A 20,975-nucleotide genomic window follows, 5' to 3' on the forward strand; every position below is an offset into this window, starting at 1 on the left:
CACATGTTCTTTCAGTGGTACTATGTTTTCATTCATTGATTGAAGTCCTGGTTGTGACTTAGAAACATCTTGGTTGATGTAGGATGTTTGCAAGGTGAAAGCGTGAGCTCTCACGTTATTGAGTTCCATTGTCATCTCTATTTTTGTTCTGTTCGAAAAATCTTTCACGTCATTCAGTGCGTCTTCAATCCGTGCGTCAGTGGAGCCGGCATTTGATTCTTGTGTTAGTGGAGGTGTCAAGAGTAAGGTGGGGTCACTTCTCTCCTTTTTAGATTTGTGGTAGATTCACATGAAAAGTGCATGGAGAACCATCGAGCCATGAAGGAAAATATATTCATTATCAATGCATTTTGAAACTGAAAAGAAAAACTGTGAGTTGAGTTTTGAAGATTGGAGAATTTGTTGCATATATAAATTTGCATTGTGATTTTAGTTAGTGGTTTTAGAGACATTTACTAGTTATTTAGAAAGGCTTGAGTGAAGAGCATATTTAATATTCTAGCCTGCATGACTGTTTTTAATCAAGTAAAATGACTGATCTTTTTGTGGTGATATGAAAGACTTGAGTAATCTCTTGAAAAGGGAGACTATTTTATTGTTCCTTCTAACCACCGAGTTCCCTAATTTTAATATTCAGGTCCGATAACAACCACATTTCAAAAGGGAAGAAGTATAGTAGGATAATTTTAGCTTGTTGGTTGGCAGGATTGTCCTGTGTCCCAACACGTTTTAAACCTAAGAGAAAATTTTTAAATCAGGCATTGACGTTGGAAGTCAGAAAAAAAATGTTTTATCTGATTTCATATCCTCGAAAGTGCAGATTAACGAAAGAGCTTGGAGGGCTATAGTAGTGTGGTATGATGCCAATTATATTCTGCAGTGAAATGATATGAGGCGGATAAAAGTGATTTGGTACATTTTGTAAATTCTGTTCGATAGCACTGTACCATTTTGACGAAGACTAAGAGACTCAATGAGGACATTGATTGGGCTGTCCGGGGAGTATGTGACATTCGACCAGAATATACGAAAATGCAATTTTGTAAAGGAATTTTTATTGGAACATCTAGCCTGGAAAATTGATGATTTTAATGAAATAGCGACGTTATTTGAACAATTGAACGAATCGGGAAGGGTTAGTTTTAATAAACATGCTAATTTTTGAAGTTTCGATTTGGACGTGAAACGACACGTGGCCTTTTTTGTTTCCCATACACGAAAACAGTATTAAAGAGAGACAGAATAACAAAAGTCGCAGTGAAAACAACAACGAAAAAACGACAGAGAGAAATTAGAAATTGTCAGAAACCAATCCGAGTTGTAGCAACTGTGCTGCTAAAATCGTTAAAGAGCAATTAACGAGAACCAGGAAGAGTGTTGGGACGACGTGTCCAGCCTTCCGAGAAGAAAAAAGAGTGTTATTTCTCCGGATTCCAGAATCCAGATGGGTCTCGGGAGAGAACTGTAACTCGATATTTTAACAACCATTAGCTTCCCGGAATGTTTTTGAATTCAGTTTAATAACATCTAGATTCGTTTTCAGAGAATGAGAAGCTAGGAGTTAAGAGAGCGGATTGATCCATCTTTGATGGAGATGATGATTTTTATCTACTGAACAAAAACAAAAGTAATATAATAAAAAGTAGTAGCCCTGTTTTTAGGAGTGAACTCGTGGTCTGGAGATACTGAGACCCAGCCATGAGCGCCCTACATTTTACATATAATTAAGTTAATTTGAGCGTTTTGACCAAAGCCGGAAACAGTAACGTTTTGTCGAGCCGATGTTAGAAAGACCACCAAAAGAACTGGCTTTGGCAGAGACCGTCAAAAACTTGTAGAGCTATGTTTATACGCTAGCCCGTCGTTTTATAGCTTAGCTCTATTTTCCGTCGATATGTATTTCCGGGCGAATGTTACACTTCCTTGAATAATTTGCTTCCCGCTTCCGTTTTTGAGTAGTAATATGGCATGTCCTCCAATTCTGGCAATTCGCTTAACAAGTTTGAGATCGGGTCCGGCAATTGGACGTTGATCTTGATTGCTGGGACCTGTTCGTATGTTGCTATATCAGATCGAATTTTTATATTAGGCCCTAGTAACTGTTTCCCACATCCCAGTGTTACAATGCAGATATGGCATCCCGGGAACTTCTCTATTCCGCTGGCGGTTGTTGATTCTATATCAGACTCGAAGAGGGTGTTTGCAGATGTTGCTGATGTGATCAACCATACCCCAAATTCTAGATTTTCAGCCTTTTCAGTGGATGGTAACTGGATCCGTTTGGTGTCGCATCTTTCAGTGTGTCCAGATTCCCTTTGAAGAAAAGAGTTGCCAGGCATGATCCGTGTCCTGTCTCAGTAGGGATCATTTCGTGGCAAATCTGATACGTTGAAGATCCAAGGCAGTGTTTCAGGTCGTTTCCTGTTATCACTGCAGTTTCCATATTGTCCTCCGATATTGCCAAGTAGGGAGCTTCCGTTTTCCACATAATGGCTTTATGCATCTCATACTGTGGCTTCGGGACTGGAATTGCATGGAAGACCGTAATTGAAGTTTGCTGTGACGCTAGTGGAATGGCAATTTTCATTAGCCAGCCTTCTTTGATTTTTACTACGTCGGTAAGAAGCTGGGCTTCATAGTAGGATAGAATTTCGTCCATCAGAATGGCTAGTGAAAGTCGATCACGGGCATGGCTTTGCATTTTGGAAATTTTTTTCGAATTTTAATCATTGAGTCTCGTGGAACTAGCGACATTGGCAAAAATTTATTCAGCAAAGACGGTATCGAGTTAAGCATGTTGATGCGATAGGAGCAGAGAACTGATCGGAAAAAATAATCGCAAGCAGCGAAGACCGTATCATAATTGAAGTTAATCTGCTGTCTTGTGAACAAAAGTTGATCACATTCCTGTAGAATGTGAATGTTTTGCTTACAAATTTGAAAGTGCTCTCGAATAACTTCCCAGTTTCGATTTTGGATTTGTATCATTTCGTCTTGTGCCTGTTTTATTGAATTTAATTCACTCGTTACCAGAATTTTTCATCTAGTTTTTCTGCAAGCGTCAAGACATTTTCAGCTATTTGGCTGGCGAAGTCGGAGAGTCTGACAAAATTTTCAGCATTTTCTTCAGACTTATCATTGCAGGATCCAAAAATTCCTCGTAGTCCACAATCTGCTGTTTTTCCTAGTAGAATTCCACCTCCGAAAAGTCCAACTGATGCTACGGCTGCAATCGCTAAGGCGGGTGCTCGTTTTTGCCTCAGATTGGATATTTGTTGTTGTTCATGGAGAAATGAGTCTGTATGTTTATGCAAGGGCGTAAGTTTCTGTTTTGCTAAAAAAAATCTCGTTTTTCACGTGGTGAAGTAGCCAGTCGACATCAAAGGTTGAATAGTTTTTAGTGAAATTGGACGAAAAGTTCAAATGGCAAAATAAGCTGGGTTGCTTCCACATGTCAGCTAGTTGTTTCAAGAAGTCGTCAAGTTCATCTCAGATATTTTGTTAAAAATTTGGGAAAGCGGCTTAAAATGCAATCGGAATGAATTTTTCTGCTAGTTGGGTTTTCCCGCATTCGTAGTTGAAGATCATCCCATTTTCCAATACCGTCTCTGATTGTTTATCTGAGTTGATGTCAGCATTCTTTTGTGATTGGACCGTGTTGAGTGCTATGAGGGGTAAATAAATTTTATCCAATGTAGTTGGAGTTTTCCAGATCCTTTGAAAAATGAAATTGGCTTCGTTTTTGTTGATTGTTTCGTGCCTTTGGGCCTGTGAAGAAGTTGATGTATTTGAGAAAAAACTAATGTGCTGTAATGGAGAAATGTGTATTTATGAGGAGGGGCCGTGTGTCAAGGATTGGATAGGAGTATGCGGAGATGGGTAGAGAGAGGTTAAAAATGGAGATGTTGGATATGATCTCAGCATGAACATGTGTTTTGTTTTGGTGCCAATTTGTGTTCTTTTCTTGTTTTGGAAAAGAGTAGTTAAACGTGCTTTGAACTAGATTTATGACATTTAGAAAATAGAGTTTTTAGGTTGGGAAAATTTGGATATAGGTAAGGGTATATAGTATTTTTTTGTTTAATTTAACTTTTGATTGATTAGAACGTAAGAGCTGATTTACTTGTTGATGTCTTTCAAGAATTAAGCTATTTGTGTTGTTCTGTTGCAACATAAGCTAATTTTAATGTATGTTGACTGCATTTTTTTGCATGCCAACCCGCATGCATTTGTTTATGTTGCCTTTTGCATTATTTATTGCATGTCTGACTTTTCAGATAGCTTTGTGCTTTGTGTGCGTTATTTTCCTGCAATGTCTATTATCATCGAAAAACGAAAATAGCCCCTGAATCGATGTCGACCTTTTCGAAAAAAAAGGACGAAGGGATTCGCTCGCGTTGGAAGCCTTTAAAAATGCTGGACGGCGAAAACATCAAAACATGAAGTCAAATTGTTCAGAAAGCAAAAACAGAGGGACTGCATCATTTGCTTGACAAGGAGATTAATTGGATCGAAAAACCAGTTGAAATATTGAATCAGGAAGTTTTCGTACTTTCTCCTGAAGAACCCCAATCCTTGAAAACATGTAGGAACATGCGTCAATTACAGAATATCCTTAATAGTAACAACATGACAAACCGAGAAACAAGAAAGCTGAAATGAGATTTATTTAAAAGATCATGCACCTGGTCATTTTCCGTAGATAAAGCTACTGAAATGATAGTTCTTCTGGGTTAGGCTTTCATATCGCAGATGCCCTGTTTGCAATTGGACCTTGGTCCACAGAAGCCCACGTTGAAAAATCTTTGGACGATTCTGTGTCATGTACCATATTCGGGCGAAAAATGTTCGTGATTGCAGATCCGTGCCCAACCTCTCAGTTCCTTGTGCAAAATGTTAACTGCTTGGAAAATTTTTTTCTAAATCTCATTAGTCTGGAACGTGGCGACTTTCATAATCAATTGTATGCAGTTTTTACAACGCCTGAAAGTCCAATTGTGCAGCCGTCAGGGGCAGCTCATGTCGTTCTGACTGTAGACTTTCCTGTTGTAGTTACTGGTTTTGAAGCTGGTCGACCCAACGATGGGACTCGATATGTCAAACTCGAGAGTAATTATGCAATGAAAGTAGGAGTAACTATGCAAATTTAGTTGGAGCAACGAAGTCCTCCAACAAGGCGCAAAATAGCAAGTAAACCGAACTGTCACGGTGGAGATGTCGTTTTAAGGAAAATCGACGAGGGCTACGAAAGAAAAAAAATGCCATACGTCTTCCTTAAAAAATTCAGAGCGCTGCCAGGGATTGTATCTAAGAAGGAACATTACCGTAAAACGTGAAGGTAAATAGCCTTTAACGGTTGAAGGAATAAGATTAGGATTGCTTGTACCAGAAAAGACGGTATCTATATACATAAATCTTATTTAGATCAAGCCGATGTAAAGTTGGATTCCACAGCTGGAGTTCGAAAATAGATCCTTCGAAAGTTCCTTCGTGGATCTTAAACAGTAGCAGTAGTGTTTTATGTGTCGTTTTGTACTGATATGTAAGTAAAATACCTTTTAATTGAAAAACTTTATGTTTTTTCCAGATGTACAAATCGTAAAAATTTCTCCCTCGGCAAATTTCTGGCAGATTGTTCCAGTTTTTTTCCAGGAGCTAACCAATAAACATGCCTAGGTCCCAACATTCTTAGAATTTTGATTTTTGTCCCTGGTTTTGAAAAAATTGGAAAAGTATGCCCAAATTCCTTGTCTTCTGGTGGATTTCAGAGGTCTGGGTTGGGACGCAAATTTTTGTCATGTTTATTTTCTGGGACTGTTTTATCACCTAATCTGGGTCTTATAGGCTGGATCTTGCGTCTCGGAAAACAAGTTCTTGCGATTTTTCCAAAAAGTTGAAAAATTTGATCTACAAAGTCCACTAAAAATTGGGCCTTTTTTGGCCTGTTTTTCGTGGTTTTTTTTGCAATTTGTGTCTTTAGATTTATTTTTTGTGCTCAAAATGGTGTCTAACATTTACGGACAACTATTGTCGGAGTGTCTGTAATTTAGTTTGTGTCACCTTTCAGATTCAGTTTTTTGGTACTTGGAAGTATTGTTGGGGTGTCCGCAAAAATTTGTTGAGTTTTTTTGGTACCAATTTTCATGGTCCAAAAAGTAATAGACCCTAGTACTACTTTTTTTGGCATGAATCAGTCAGGTATATAATTAGGTCTGTTGATGTATACTTTGGGCTGGAATGCATGTCGTGGTGTTGAGATGTGAGCAAATAAAATAGGGGTCAAAATAGTGTCAACTGTGCGAAAAAAGTGCAATTTTGACCAAATCATCTATACAGTAGCAGTAGTGTTTTATGTAATTTTGACCAAATCTGCCCATGTATACTTTGGGCTGGAATGCACGTCGTGGTGTTGAGATGTGAGCAAATAAAATAAGGGTCAAAATTTTGTCAATTGTGCGAAAAAAGTGTAATTTTGACCAAATCATCTTTACTTAGTACAAACTTTTTTAAGTCGTAAAATTTGGTTCTATCAAGTGCAGAGACTCATAGTGTAAGCCTCTGAGGGTTCTAGTGGGTTCGTAGGTCCTTTGGGCCAAGGCTGTGATTTAGAACATTCAGGCTTTTTGGGCCGTTTTTGAATCTTTTGCCTCAAAAAGGATGTTCTATTCAAATGATACAAATTTTTTCTTAGGTCAGAGCTAGGTGCTGTACGGGCTACCCTGCGGATTGAAAGCGTTTGATTTTGTTCTAAAATTGACTTTAAAAATGACACAATTTGGTTGGGGGCAACAAAATGTTTACTTTGATACCTGAGTTTCCGAAGATGGAAGTGACTATTTTTAGAACCTTGGGCCAGGTTAATTTGTCCAATCGGCAACTTAATTTGGGTAGTGCTGTTGACTGAACGTTTTTCTGAAGCATATGAGCCTTCAATCTTTCCAGTCTTTGACTTAAACGTTTGTAAGTTGGTTCGTCAAAAAATTGATCATTAGTGACTAGGTTGTAAATCCATTTCTCTTGCTCTACACAAAAATGTGCTATTAATGAGCCAGGCTGGAGCGCATTTTGGTATTGTCTGACGCTTGCTAGTGTTCTAAATGTGTGTATGAAATTTTTTGCTAGTCCTTGTGAAAATCGGAGGAAACCGAATGTCATAATGCTTGTTAGTTGCTTTTTATTATATCTCACTGAAAAATGCTAATTTTTGGTGGCAAGTTTAAGTATGGTAAGAACTCAGAGCTGTTCAACTGGAATTTTTACGACGAGGGATCATTTGTTGGTCCTGGAACTCCTTTGTTACTCCTTTTTGGGTATCTTGTAGGAAAAGTAGGAATAGGAATCGTTGATTTCATCTGCTCTGAGTTTTTCTTCAAGGTGTCTAAAAGCTTCTCTTGTTTTCCTTCTTTTTCTGATGCAGTTTGAGGGTTCTGTACTTCAGCTGCAACTGCTAGCAGCTCTTCAAGTTGTGCAGTTTTGTCTGTGTTGGGTATAACTTTCTGTCTGACTTCTTCTGAAAATTTTACTATCGTTTTAATTTTTGTCGCTTCTGTGCTTTTCATCGCAATTTCGCTGCCAGAAGCTATCGAAGTGTGCAATTCGGGTTTTGCTACTACAGGTGGGAGAGGTAAAATTGGTGCAGGTGCCGGGAAACTGATCGCTGTTGGTCCATGTGTACTTAAACTTGGCAATGCGACTGGCGGCGGTGGGGCCAAAATGGGCGCTGGAGCTGCAGTGAAACCATTTTGATGTGTTACAATGTCATCATGGTGTGGTTCTTCTTCCGTGTTGACTTCCGCCACAGAAGGTACGGGTGCAAGTGAAAAAATTTCCTCCAAATATTGGTAAAAAAGATCAGGTTCTGATCTAAATTTCCTAAGTGAAGGATCTCTTTCAAATTTATTTTCTTCAATGTCTTCCACCTGGTATAGTGGATCTATTTGTTTTAATCTTAATCTGTGTACAAATTGTGTGTAATTTAATCCTACTTCACGGATAAGATAAATTGACTTTGAAAATCTTTTTCAATCCAGTAAAGTGAAAGACAAAGCTTCTGTGATTTCGCCGAAAAATCATTTTGTTTCAATAATAAAGGGTTCAAAAGAAGTCAATACTGATGCATTTTGAGTAGCTTTGAATGGGTTTTTTTTTACCACAGTGGGATCTATAATTGTGATGAGCCTCAATAATCCTACTTTTCGTTGCTGCGTATGAAGCATCAATGAGTCTTGTATGTCTATTACAAAGTCTTATTCTGTGTCAATAGGTTGTTTTTGGTTCAATGTGAACCTTAGATCTATTGGCTTAGTAGACTCTCTTTAGTGGAATATTAAGCTGGGTGTGGTGCCTATTGAAGAAATATGAGAGGTGTTATGAGTAAACGTGGCAAGGTTTGAGTAACGATGCCAATTTGACCATGTTTCATATGTGTGTATCTTTATTATCCTTTTAAAAGAATCATGTACTCTTTCAACTACTCCTACTGTTTGTTGGTGTTTCAAAGAGGCGTGTATCAGTTTTATGTCCAAACTTCTTGAGAGCTCATATATTAAATCTGCAACAAATGAGGTTGCACGATCAGTCAGAAACGTTTCAAGAATGTAACTTTGTTGAAAAAAAACCAGTGTCGAAACCAGTGCTTTTGCTACTGCTGCAGCGTTTGGGCTGGTCAGATGTACTACAAATAAGTATTTAGTGAATGCAACTATTCCAGTTAGTACATATGGGTAAATCGAGCCAGAAAATTTACCCACAAGATCAATTTGCATCATATCGCCTGGGAATGATTGCTCTGATGACATGGGCTCTTTACACAATTACGCATGTTTGACAGTTTCTAATATATCTTGCTAAGAATTCAGTAAACCCAGGGAAATAGAAACGCTCGCGGAATTCTTGAGTTAATCTGTTTATTCATAAATGACCTCCTGTAGGAGCATTGTGTATTCTATATAAAACATCACTTTTGGTATTTAAGCTAGTGTATGACTTAACTTTCCCCTGTCGCCGAACAGTTTTCTTCAAAGAATACCATTTCCTAATTCTATTATTTCAAAACTTTTGTGGTATTTCTTAATGTCATAACTTGCATACGTCAAATTTTCGTTACATCGTGTGACAACCATTGAACAACCTGTTTCATGTCCTCATCCTTTTTCTGTTCTTGCTCTAGATCTACCGGCAAAGTTTCGTTTTGATAGACTGATGACTTGTTTTGGGAATCACTATCTTGTATAGAGTTAATCTGAACAAGTCTTTTGATTTTGAAAAAATCTCCTACTCTCTTTGCTGTCCCTGGTTCTTGAACTTTCAATACGTTTTGCACTTCTGATAACAGACTTGGATGTGACTTCAGAGCTGCTGTGATTTCTGGGCTAATTGAATTTTCTTCACTATTAGCTAAAAATTCCTCTGGTAACTCAAAGTTAGAAATTGTAACGTCTGGTGTTTTTGCTCTTGAGTGCAATAATATGTCTCTGGTTGGTATTGAGTCCTGTAATTTTAGTTCTTCTGTTTGATTAGGGTCACTTTTCATCCTTGATAGAAAATAAGCGGCTTCATTTGCCTTTCCTGGGATATGTGCAAGAACAATATTGAATGACAAGACTCTGTTTAAAAAATTCCAAGAAAAAAGAAGTTAAACTTTTATTATCCGTCAGGATAATACGTTTTGTACATCAGCATATATAATGAGAAAAATTTTCGAGTGCAAAATACAATGCTAAGAATTCCTTGCACTATATCGACAATTTGAATTGAACTGAGTTAAATAGTTTATCTTTTTAACTTTTTATTTTTGTTTCGGTTTTCCTTTTTTGAACGTTATCCTCCATTATGAAGACAAAACCGCTGCTATGATAACTTGTATCACAGAAAATCACGTACTGTTGGTTGGGTTTTGCTAGTCTCAGTGTGGTTTTTGTTTCCTTTGAAAGATACTTACTCAGAACTTTAAAGTTCTTTTGGTGTTTTTCATTTATTTTAAACTAGGCGTCTTTTTGTAAGAGATTGTAAAAAGGCATTAGTTTTTCACCTAGATTTGGTAAAAATGATCTGAGGAGCTGAACAAATCCTCTCAATCTTTTTGTTTGCTTCACTGTTTGTGACATTCTCAAATTTCTCAAAATTTTTTGAATTTTTCCTCTTCGGTTTGCAATCCCTTTTCAGTTATCGTATTTCCCAAAAAGGTTATTGAGGGCATTCCAAATTGGCATTTCTTTGGTGAAAATTTTAATCCGGAGCTTCTCACGCATTCAAAAAATTTTCGTAAGTTTGGGATCATTTCTGAAAAATTTGTTGCACCTGCTCCTATGTCATCCATGAATTGCGTACATAGATCAGAGGTAGTGCAGTGGTCTAAGTATGATCTTATGAACGAGCTAAAGCATGTCTTTGACTTACTTAGTCCTTGAGCTAGTGATTTAAATGCAAAAGTCCCAGAGGCGAAGTTGAAAGCCAAAAGGTGTACAGATAGCGGGTCTGCCATTTATACACAGTGATAAGCTTGTGAACAGCCATGTTTTGTGAAAATTTTTTCATGCAAAATGATTTTCTGCATCTGTCATGTTCGAGATTGGGAAATTATAATTGTTGTAAGCATGTCTAAGTAAATGATTTAATTGTCGTAAATCGATTAAAATTCGCAGTTTCCCTGACGCTTTGCGTTGTGCAAAAATAGGACTGCTGTATTTTGAGTTTGGTAAAGTGGTTACTATATTATAGTACTGTATAAAGGCTAGTTCAACTAATAGTTCTTACCTCAGGTGAATAGGCGTCGGTGGACTTTGAGTATAAACTGGCAGATTATGTTCTGGTGTCAACTTAATTTTCAGCTCTGTGTTGTAACCAACATCGAATCTGTGATTAGCAAAAACCTCAAACTATTCAAGCAAAAGTTCCTGTATTTGTGTTAGTTGTTCTGTGTCAAGTGATGAGTTATTCCAATTGAATTGCTCCAAAAATTTTTGTCTTTCAACTTGTTTGCTTATATCAAGCATGTCTAATCTTCGAAGATGTTGAATTGAGTCATAAATTCGTTTTTGCAGTCTAGGAAGTGTATGAGATTTTTGGCATTTTTCTGGAGTCGGGAATCAAAGTTTATCATACTCAATTGTTCGTCTTTTTGTACTGTGTTGTCCTCTCGTGTCTACTTGCACTAATTGGTTCGGTTCCATGAAAAGTTTACCATTGGTTAGATTGTTGAGTGCTAGCATGTTTGCGTCTATTGGTATCAATTCACTGGATTCGATAGGGGTAAAAACTTTAAAGAACCCTGAGTTTGTTTATTAAGGTTCACTGGATGATCCGAAAAATTTATTGCCAAAATTTGTTCTTCGTTTTTAGAGCTTATTCGAAATCTTTTTCTAGTTTTGAATTTGGTAATGACTGCGCCTGATATTCCATTGTATTGCTTGCCTGTCTCTAGTTTGAACTTGATTATTTTCAGTTGTTTTGGCTGTAGTTTTGTTTTTTGGCGCCTGTAAAATTTTGCGTTTCTTTCCTACTTTAATTTTATTCCATGAAAGGTCATTTGTGGGAGTTTTAAAAAATTTCGGCTGGGACAAATGTCAATGTCGTGTTTCTTGAAAAAGGGTTTCCTAAAATCATACTGTTCATTGCTGGGAGAACTAAGAATTCGTCGTCAAATTCAAACTTATCAACTTGAAACTAAATGCATTTGACAGTGATTTTAAAAAGTCGACCTGATGCCATTTTAACAAATGAAGATGGCATTGGTTTTAGTGTGGATACATTATCTGCGTTATTGAGCATGCAGCAATGTCTATTAGAGTTTTACGGCTGAGATTGTTAGAAAAGAATAAAGGAATATAGTTGAGACTTTTATTGTCTTCTAAGGTTAAGGTTACATTGATTTGTATTCTTTTTGTGTATTTTTTGTTTTATTGTTTGTATAAAAGTGGTTATATATGGACTGTGGATCTGTGTGTGGCGTAAAGAGTTTTTTTGTTGGCTGGGAAAGGAAACTGGGCTCCTCTCTGTTGCCTTGGTGTTTGTAAGCAAAACTGAGCAGTGTGGGTTTGGTAACCACATATTTTGCATTGATTTCTTGCATTTTGTGTCATCTCGATATGACCATTTTGCTGTGTTTCCACAGTTTGAGCGTTTTGCTGGTTTTGTTGACCATTCTGCTGATTCGGTGGCCATGTATTCTGGTTCTGATTATTTTCGTGGTTATTCTAGTTTCCGGAGAACTGAGATTGACTATTTCACCAGTTTGGATTGAAGCCAGAGTTGTTATTGTAGTAACCTCTGTTTCTTCTTCTATATCCACCTCTGTTGTTTCCACGTCTATTGTTTCCTCTGTAATTCTGATTTGAATCTTGTTGGCTATTATTTTCAGAGGTATTCCTTTGGTTTTTGAAAATCTCGTTCTGTTCTTTTGTTTGTTTGGTTATTTCGTCCACTTTTGAATCTAGCTCAGATTTTTGCTCACTCCATTCCGCCATTACTGCTATAAGCATATCTGTTTGCTGATTGTGTTCTGATTGAATAGCGTTTATTCCACTGAATTCGTCTACTGAACATAGTTCTCTCAGAATTAACTGTTGTCGTGCTATTGTGCAAAGGTCTTGAACAGATGTCTTGCAGTCTTCTTTTTCTATTAACTTAGCTCTTATGTACTTCGGCACTCCTTTCTTAAAAAGTCTCATTACATATCCAGTTCTTTCTTGTTCCGCAAATCTTTGCCTTTCTCTATTTGCTTGATGTTCTGCTGCTTCACGAGCAATTTCAGCAGCGTCGGTACTCGCTGCCGTTGTAACTGGTAGCGGTATTGGGTCTGGAAATGAATGTAAGGCTAATTTTGGAGTTTGACTAAAAACCCTTCTCTTTGTTCTTCTTTATGCTTATTTTTCAAATTTTCTAACTTGAATTTGTGTAGTTCTCTCAATTTAGATTTCAAAAATGGTTTTTAAGAGCCTGTAAAGTTAAAGTTACATCGACTTTGGTTGCTGCATCAAGAGTGTGGAAAAATTGTAGTGCTGAATCTTTTGAGACAAACTACTTGTCGTGGTCTAGCTACTCCTGTGACGTCTATTTTGCTTCTGAACAAAGATTCAAAATCTACCCAAATTTCTAGTGTTGAACCTCCAAATTTTGTTAGCGAGACTGTTGAATGTGGAATTGGTACTGTGGGTAGAGCAGCGACAAGGGCTTCTGCTGTTGAGCTGTGTGCTGTCGATGTGCCTAATGATGTTAAGGAAGTTTCCGTAGTTGTTGTTATTGTTGTTCCCGTTGTTGTTTTTGCTGTTGACATTGTTAGCCTATTTTATGCTTTCTCTTTCTGCCAATTTTTTTTCTCTTGATGCTATCAATGTCTTTGTGTTTTGCTTTTCGGGTGTTGCTTTATTATCTTTATCAATTTACTGCACAGTATGGATTTGCTAAAGCATTTTAACTAACCTAGACAACTGTTGTGAGCGCGATGAGAGTGTATTGGGAGATGCGCATCTTAAATTGACTTCCTTCATGTGTTTTGAGCTCGGCAGATTGAAGATTTCTTTAACTAGATCAGTCAGTCAGTTCGTAGTTTGTCAGCTTTTGAAATTCGTGGCCGTCTGCTTCTTGATTTTTTTTTTCACTGTCTTCTGGTTTCTGAGTTGCCTGTCCTGTCTATCACCATGTCGTATCTCAATTTATTTTTGTGATGTCTCTGAAGGTTCCTCTGAGTATTGCTGAGTTTGTTATTTAGTCACTTTCCAAATGACGAGGAAAGTTCTATGCCCGAGAGATATATCGGATGTCGTTCAGTTCACAGGGCGGTATTCCTCTTGAAAGCTCAAAGGACAGAGAAAGAAGTTTGGGCAGAGTTTTAAATTTCGAGTCAAGCTGGTCACTCTTACGGATAGCTCTCGAGTAATTTTACAAAGTTTTTAAACAAAGAGTATATATTATTATTTACACTCATCAAATTTATTTAACTAAGTTATCAGCAAAGGTTGGGCACTCTGTTTTTCATCACCAAGCCTTTTTCGGAGTTTATTATTTCAGCTCAAACGTTTACTTCCTGTTTCTTCGTAATGATGTTTGCTGGTCCCCTCGTTCACATCTTCTTGTGGTCTCACAGAAAACATAGTTCGCGGTCGTCAATACCAAATAGGGCCTTGAAGTAATTTGGTTGGTTCAAATAATGAATCACACCCATAAATGGAATTTGAGGGTGTGACACCCCCCTCCCCCTTAATGACCTGCCGTAGAATGCCCTCCCCAATCATTAAAGCTGAAAACTGATTCCATATAAAATAAGCATTTCATAAAATTGCGCAAATAAAACTGATTTCTAGATTTTTGTATGCCGGATTGTATTTGTATTGCTAATAATTGCCTAGATTAATGTTTCAATTAGTAAAACGCTTAGTTTTGAATTGTTCTAGGCTATTGTCGAATTAATCTAGGCTACTGTTTCTGATCAAGAAAAAAAATCCATACCCCCGCACTTGATTTGGGGGAAAAATGTACGGTTGATCCTCCAATGCTATAGATCGGGATTATAGCAAAAGTGCCGCCGAATAAGTGAACAATTTTAATTGCAAGTTAGGTTTGCAAAAAAGGTTCCTACTAATACACTACGCTTTGTCAGCTCGCAAATGTAAAAATAAAACGCAATAATACCTTTACGCACTTCTAGATTTACCATAAGAAGTACAACATTTTCTACCTTAAAACAGTTTTAAGATCTACGTCATTCGGCTCCATCTTCTCGTCTTTTGGTGACCAAAAACTTTACCATTAACGTCAATGAGAAGCAGCATATATAACAGGATATGACGTCAGTATTATGCAAAACAACCAAAAAGCTCGAATTACTGTGATGTTATGTTCTAGCTCTGACGTGCATAAAGACTTTTTACGTCTTTACACTAATCGCCAATGCTGCGTTTGAAGTTAGCTATCACACTTTATAATTGTTCTGAGTCTGCTAAAAAACCGGTGTGCTAAAAAACCGGTCTGCTAAAATTCCTAGACCCTTTTTCACTTTTTATGCTAAAAGATTGGTCTGCTAAACGATCGGTCCCCATGCAGCACACCGAATTTGCTCTTATTCAACTAGCTACTATATATACCACAAATATTCACATTTACTTTCACATGAAGCTATTAGACCAAAAAATTTGCAGTAACACAGAGCTTTACGGTTACCTAAAAAAGTCTTTATGCACGTCACAGCTAGAACATAACATCACAGTAATTCGAGTTTAGAGCTTAAAACTGCATTCGAATCCAATCAATCAACTCAACAGTCTAAGTTGCAACTGAAATTTAACAACCGAGTAATAATTATTTACTGTTTACTTAAACATTGACCATTCGTCATTTTGTTGCATACTTCGAATCGCAGTGTTTTAAAACTGTGCTTTAGCCAAAAATTCAAACTGTATCACGTGAAACGAGATCCAAAAACTACCGAGACCGAAATGGATACTAGCCAACCCGAAGAAATCCCTCAGCACTTTCTGTGCCCCATAACTCTCGCTATTATGAATGACCCGGTGATTGACAACGAAGGCGTCAGCTACGAACGCGAGGCGATCGTCGAATGGCTTAATGCCGGAAACTCAACCTCGCCTACCACCGGGAAGGTACTGACTGTCAACGATCTTCGACCGAACAGGGCATTACGGGAGGCAATTGAGAAGCACCTTGGAGTGGAAGGAATAGTGCAATCGCCTCCTCGCAGTACGGAGAGCATGCCTGAAAGTGGATCTGCTTCGCAACCGCAGACAACTTTGGCCGGAATGGTAATTGATCAAGGTGAATGCTCAAGGACCTGTAGTCTAGAAATTTCACTTTTCAGAAAAAATTTTCAGAAAAAAAACTACCATGATTATTATCATCATAAATCCGACCGATAGTTGTCTGGACAAAATTTTTTTAAATCCATCATCCAGCCATAAGAGGTCCTAGGAAGAATCGATTGAAACATTTATCCAAGGATCGATTCACGTCGTTCTTTCCTAATCAATCCTCATGTTTCAGCATCCAGCTCGCAAGTGTCTGTGGAACTTGACCTCAACATGAAATACGACGGACACAACATGCTCATCTCCATCGAGCCCCCCGAATCAACACAGTGCGTTAGGAGCTCTATCTGCTGTGTTGTTGATGTCTCTGGATCTATGGGAACCGAAGCCACAATTCAAAACGAGAAGGGCGAAACTGAAACGTTTGGATTGTCAGTTCTCGACGTCACTAAACATGCATTGAAGACCATCGTCAAAAGTCTCACTCCTCAAGATGAATTCTCATTGATCACTTTTTGCAGCACAGTTTCAGTCGAGTTGGAACCGAGACTTATGACGCCAGCTGCAGTTGAAAATACTTTGGAGAGGATTGACGGGCTGTCTGAAAAAGACATGACTAATTTGTGGGGAGGACTGAAGAAAGGGTTAGAACTTCTGACGGAAAGCAGACCAAAGACCGACAACGTGGCACTGTTTCTCTTAACAGACGGACTGCCAAACATTGGGTTTGTTCAATTATTACTTAAAATGTTTTTTTTTTTAAATTTTGTTAATGTTGTGGCGCATCGGTACTGATGATGCCCAGCAATCATATGATTGCGACTTAAAATCGCACGTTCGCTGTAATTTACAAGGTGAGTTATTGCAATATCGCGATAGCTTAGTTAACATTAAATAAATAACCTACGGGTTAGGCCTCGGGCTGGTTACCTAAAAAAATAGTCAAATTCTGATGACCAGCGAGCAAAACATTACTTTTGTGCGTATTCTAAGTTTTAACACGGTGTCTTGATTTTTCAGTTCGTTTTAGACCAGCTAAGGGCGAGTCTAAGACCCTCGAAGACTTCAAAAAGAACAACAAAGGTCTGCCCGGTCGCATCCACACTTTCGGCTTCGGATACAGCATGAACAGTGTCATGCTCTCGGAAGTTTCTTCAATCGGAGGCGGACTTTATTCCTTCATTCCCGACTGCTCATTTGTCGGAACTGTCTTCGTGAATGCTGTTGCAAACCATATTACTACTGCGGCTTATAACTTGACTCTAGAGGTCAACGGAAAAAACGTGGTAATTGAGAAGGGTGATCACTTGGCCTACGGTCCGCAAGCCGATGATAAGAGTCGTGCGATTTCGTTCGGATCGATTCAATTCGGGCAGTCTAAGGATGTCGTGTTTCCACTCAAGAAAGTCAAAGGTTTGCTGGGTCGAAGTGAGCCTTCATTGGATGTAACATTGAAGTACTACACTGGAGGCAATAAGGTTGGTTTGGGAAATCTGTTATTAATACGAAATTATGAAAAGAATTCCATTTAAGCTAAGTGGTTAAAAGTTTAGTGGATCTACTAAAAAACCCCCACCCCTCTATGAAATATACTAAACAATCACCCCCCCCCCCCCCCCTCCCCCTTTAAATATAAACAGTAAATCAGCAGTTTATCTTTATACTGAGAGTTCTAATTTTGCTGCATTCCGATTTGAGCGGGGAGGGAGATTTTTAAGTAGATCCGATTTTGGTACTAAATTGTCTTAATGGACACTCGTTTTTCAGTGTACTTTATGTGAAAATTAAGCAAATTAAATGCGATACCGCAAAAAAAAAAATTTGTTTAATGTCGATTCCATTGACTTTTATTGCAGAAAACGTTGGAAAAGAGCTACGACTGGGACAGACAACCTGAACAGAGCGAAGATATCAAGTACCAAAGAATGCGCTTGGCACTTGTCAAGGGTATTCAGGACGTCCTAGACGTCAGCGGGCTCACGTTCCAAAGCCACAATTTCACTGCACGGGAGCTGAATAACAAGGGCCGCAAAAGACTTCGAACTCTTGAGAAGCGACTGAAGGAGCTCACGAACACGAATGAGCCAAGGTCAACTGACCTTCTGAAAGACTTGACAGGACAGATAGCGGAGGCCTTTTCCAAAGACGAGTGGTTCTTCAGATGGGGAGCCCATTTCTGCCTGTCAATCACACTGGCTCATTTGCACCAGGTCTGCAACAACTTCAAGGACCCCGGAGTCCAACACTACAGCAGTGAGCTTTTCAGCGAAACGCGCGATAAACTGGATGAAATTTTCATCACGCTTCCAGCTCCCAAACCTACTGCTAGAAGCCACCACAGAGGAACCAACTACAACGCAGCACCTGTAAGCATGTCTTCGTTTATGAACGTTCGTGGTGGTTGCTTTCTGGGCTCCAGCTTGGTCCATATGGCTGGTCGAAAATTCCGGAGGGCTGACCAGATAAAGAAAGGTGACAAAGTATTGACAGGAGCCGGTCTAATTGATGAGATAGAATGCGTGTTGAAGACTTGTTACGACGAGGACGAACCTCAACTTCTGTATCAAATCAACGAAAACCTCGTCGCCACTGCTTGGCACCCTGTAAAAAACGAGGCCCATCAATGGACATTCCCAGCTGAATCGAGCTCAGCAAAGGCCATCGCAGTCTGCACAGAAGGCGTGTACACTTTCCTGCTCAAGAACAGAGGTACTATTTTACTCGGTGACACTGAATGCGCAACTCTTGCTCATGGTCTGCAAGGTGAAGTGATTGAACACGAGTTTCTGGGAACTGAGACTGTGGCAGCTGATTTGAAACGATTCGATCAGTTCCAATCTGGACTAGTAGAAGTGACACAAGAAGCGTTCCAGAGGAATCCAGATACCGGAAGAATCAATGCTATCAGGATGAATTAACTTATCCGCTTCAAAGACAAATCGCTAAAAAGCTTTTGTAGATGACCAAAAATCTATAATAACATTGTTTCAGCTTGCAAATGGTCGGAACAAAAAAAAGCAAATTTGATACAAAACGAGCAGTGGAGAAAAGCTAGCAAAGTTGTTGGCTAAACAAATCAAACATAGCCTAAAATTTCTTTAAGAAAATCGTAAATGATTCCTGAAAAACATGACAAAACGATGCTTCTAATTTGTATGATTGCTCATTTCGGTAAATTTGTCTGTTGGTTTCCATTGGTGACTTTATGTCAGAAACCACTTATTTCAAAACGTACGCAACATTTAAAACATAATGTGAAAAACATTGGATCATATGCGTTAAAGATATACGCCATTACCACCTGCTTAAGTGACGGCAACACACCTAATAGCTGAACTCTGATACTGCAGACCTCAAATGCAACTTTATGACGCCATAGTAACCTTCGCCACCATCTCCAAACATGCTAAAAGTCTATTTTACTTTAAGAAAGCCTGCTGCTCAAAAAATTAGCAAATTCGTATAGAGGTATTATCAGCAGAGCTAGAAAAACCAAAATGGCATACTTAGCTAAACTCAACGACATTTTCAAAACTTGCTATCGGCGAAAACCTCCCGTGTACGCCTCTACTTGCATTTCTAAAAATTAGCGGCTAAGCTCAAGTTTGAGTTATCTGTTTTATTACTTTGATGTATGTTGCGAAGAATATGTTGTGATGAAAATGTTGTAATACTTTTTCTTAAGTCACCCGCACCGGAGTTCCATGGATAATAATCGATTATAATGGAAAAATGTTGACTAAAATGTTGTCATTATAATCCATTATAATCCATTATAATCCATTATAATCCATTATTGTGGCAAATTTAGACCACGTAATCGATTATGTGGTCATTAAAATCGATTTTTTTCGAAAAATAAAAATCCATTATAATCCATTATAATCGATTATAATCCATTATTTTTGTCACTGAAATCGATTATTTGTTGGCGGTAAACTGAAAACCCCTGAAAATTTGGTTTCATTAGGGTTTTGGTTGAAAAAAAACAGTGTGAAATGAAGTGTTAGTTAAACTGCGATGAATTATAATCGATTATATTCGGATTTTATTGATAAGAAAAATAGTTTCATTATAATCCATTTTTAATCGATTATTATCAAAACTTATTGAGACAGACCACGAAAATCCAATATAATCGATTATTATCCATGGAACTCCGGTGCGGGCAATGCGGTTTCCCTACCAAAGCAAGAGAGTTACCGTTCATGCAGGGGAGCTTAAAAACCTGTTCTTTCGGTTAAAATCTTTTTCTAAAAATTAGCAGATCCTTTTGGAGAAAACTAGTCCAAAAATAGATCAAGTTTACCCTGGTCCCAAGGCTGTGGTAGACAGAGAAGCTAATTTTTCCTTAAAATAATTGGCTGCATTTTTCAAAAAAGGGGCAAATTTTCTCCCTACGCCCAGTTTTAAAAACAAATGGCCATTTATTTGGTGGGCGTGACAATGTGCAACAAACGGGACATCATGTCGGATGAATTATCGTCAACTTCCATAGGAAGAATGACAGTAGAGATTAAATGCCATGCAAAGCAAGCATTGATTTTCAATCAAATGGGTCGCATTTCCGCGACAAACGATAGGAGGTAGAGTTTGACTTCTCTAGATTAGCCTACTCCAAAGCTGATTGGATCAGTGCTCATATAATCGAAGAGCCTGTCATGTACTGCTTCAGCAAGGTGGAAGTGATGATAGAAATGAGCGAATTCGCGGCATACGATAAAGTCAACCACCAAAAACTCGTCGAAAAGAAGGGTTTTTTTTTTAATTTGATGGGTCTTGCCTTGGATTGCGGAAAGCTACTTAAGTAGAAGGTTCCAACACTTTCGTAACGAAAACTGCATCTCCACGAATTTTCAATAACTAATGGGATTCCTCAGGGCTCTTTACTCGGGCCGCTTATGTTCAGCCAGCACAGAAATGAGGAAACAACAACTCCAATGTCCAGCTGCTACGCCGATGGCTACAAAGCGCTCGCGGACTAAATCCCCCAGGTTAAAATCCCACCGGATAGAATCTCACAGGACTAAATCCCACATAGGACCAAATCCCCCTAGGACAAAATCACCCATATTTTAATTCAGTATGGCTAGCCGGAGTAGGGTGGCGCAGCGGAAGCGTGAAGCACAGGTCGGCAGATAAAAACTACCTTCTGCTAGCTTAGAGAAAAAACCAAATCAGTTCGCGGAAAGCTTAAAAATTTAAAAGCAAACTATT

The 20,975-nt window shown here is 38.4% G+C and overlaps 2 protein-coding genes across 2 annotated transcripts in view; one reads left to right on the top strand and one right to left on the bottom strand.

Moving 5' to 3' along the window:
- The window catches only part of LOC134848617 (glycerol kinase-like), a 124,701-nt gene that overhangs the window by 48,147 nt on the left and 55,579 nt on the right, over positions 1 to 20,975 (bottom strand). The window lies entirely within an intron of this gene.
- Positions 14,882 to 19,418, top strand: LOC134848568 (uncharacterized). Its single transcript, XM_063866087.1, has 4 exons — positions 14,882 to 15,768; positions 15,994 to 16,483; positions 16,789 to 17,236; positions 17,615 to 19,418. Exons 1-4 carry the CDS (start codon positions 15,432 to 15,434, stop codon positions 18,674 to 18,676), a joined length of 2,337 nt encoding a protein of 778 aa, XP_063722157.1. The 5' UTR covers positions 14,882 to 15,431; the 3' UTR covers positions 18,677 to 19,418.

Source organism: Symsagittifera roscoffensis, chromosome 1 (assembly GCF_963678635.1).
Source record: "Symsagittifera roscoffensis chromosome 1, txSymRosc1.1, whole genome shotgun sequence".
In the NCBI taxonomy this organism is placed as follows: Eukaryota; Metazoa; Xenacoelomorpha; order Acoela; family Convolutidae; genus Symsagittifera; species Symsagittifera roscoffensis.

Bases quoted from the DNA above. Each gene is read 5' to 3' on its own strand.
- LOC134848568 (XM_063866087.1), top strand. From the start codon at position 15,432: ATGGATACTAGCCAACCCGAAGAAATCCCTCAGCACTTTCTGTGCCCC. The intron at 15,769-15,993 runs GTGAATGCTCAA...CTCATGTTTCAG, and splicing joins CGGAATGGTAATTGATCAAG to CATCCAGCTCGCAAGTGTCT. The intron at 17,237-17,614 runs GTTGGTTTGGGA...CTTTTATTGCAG, and splicing joins ACTACACTGGAGGCAATAAG to AAAACGTTGGAAAAGAGCTA.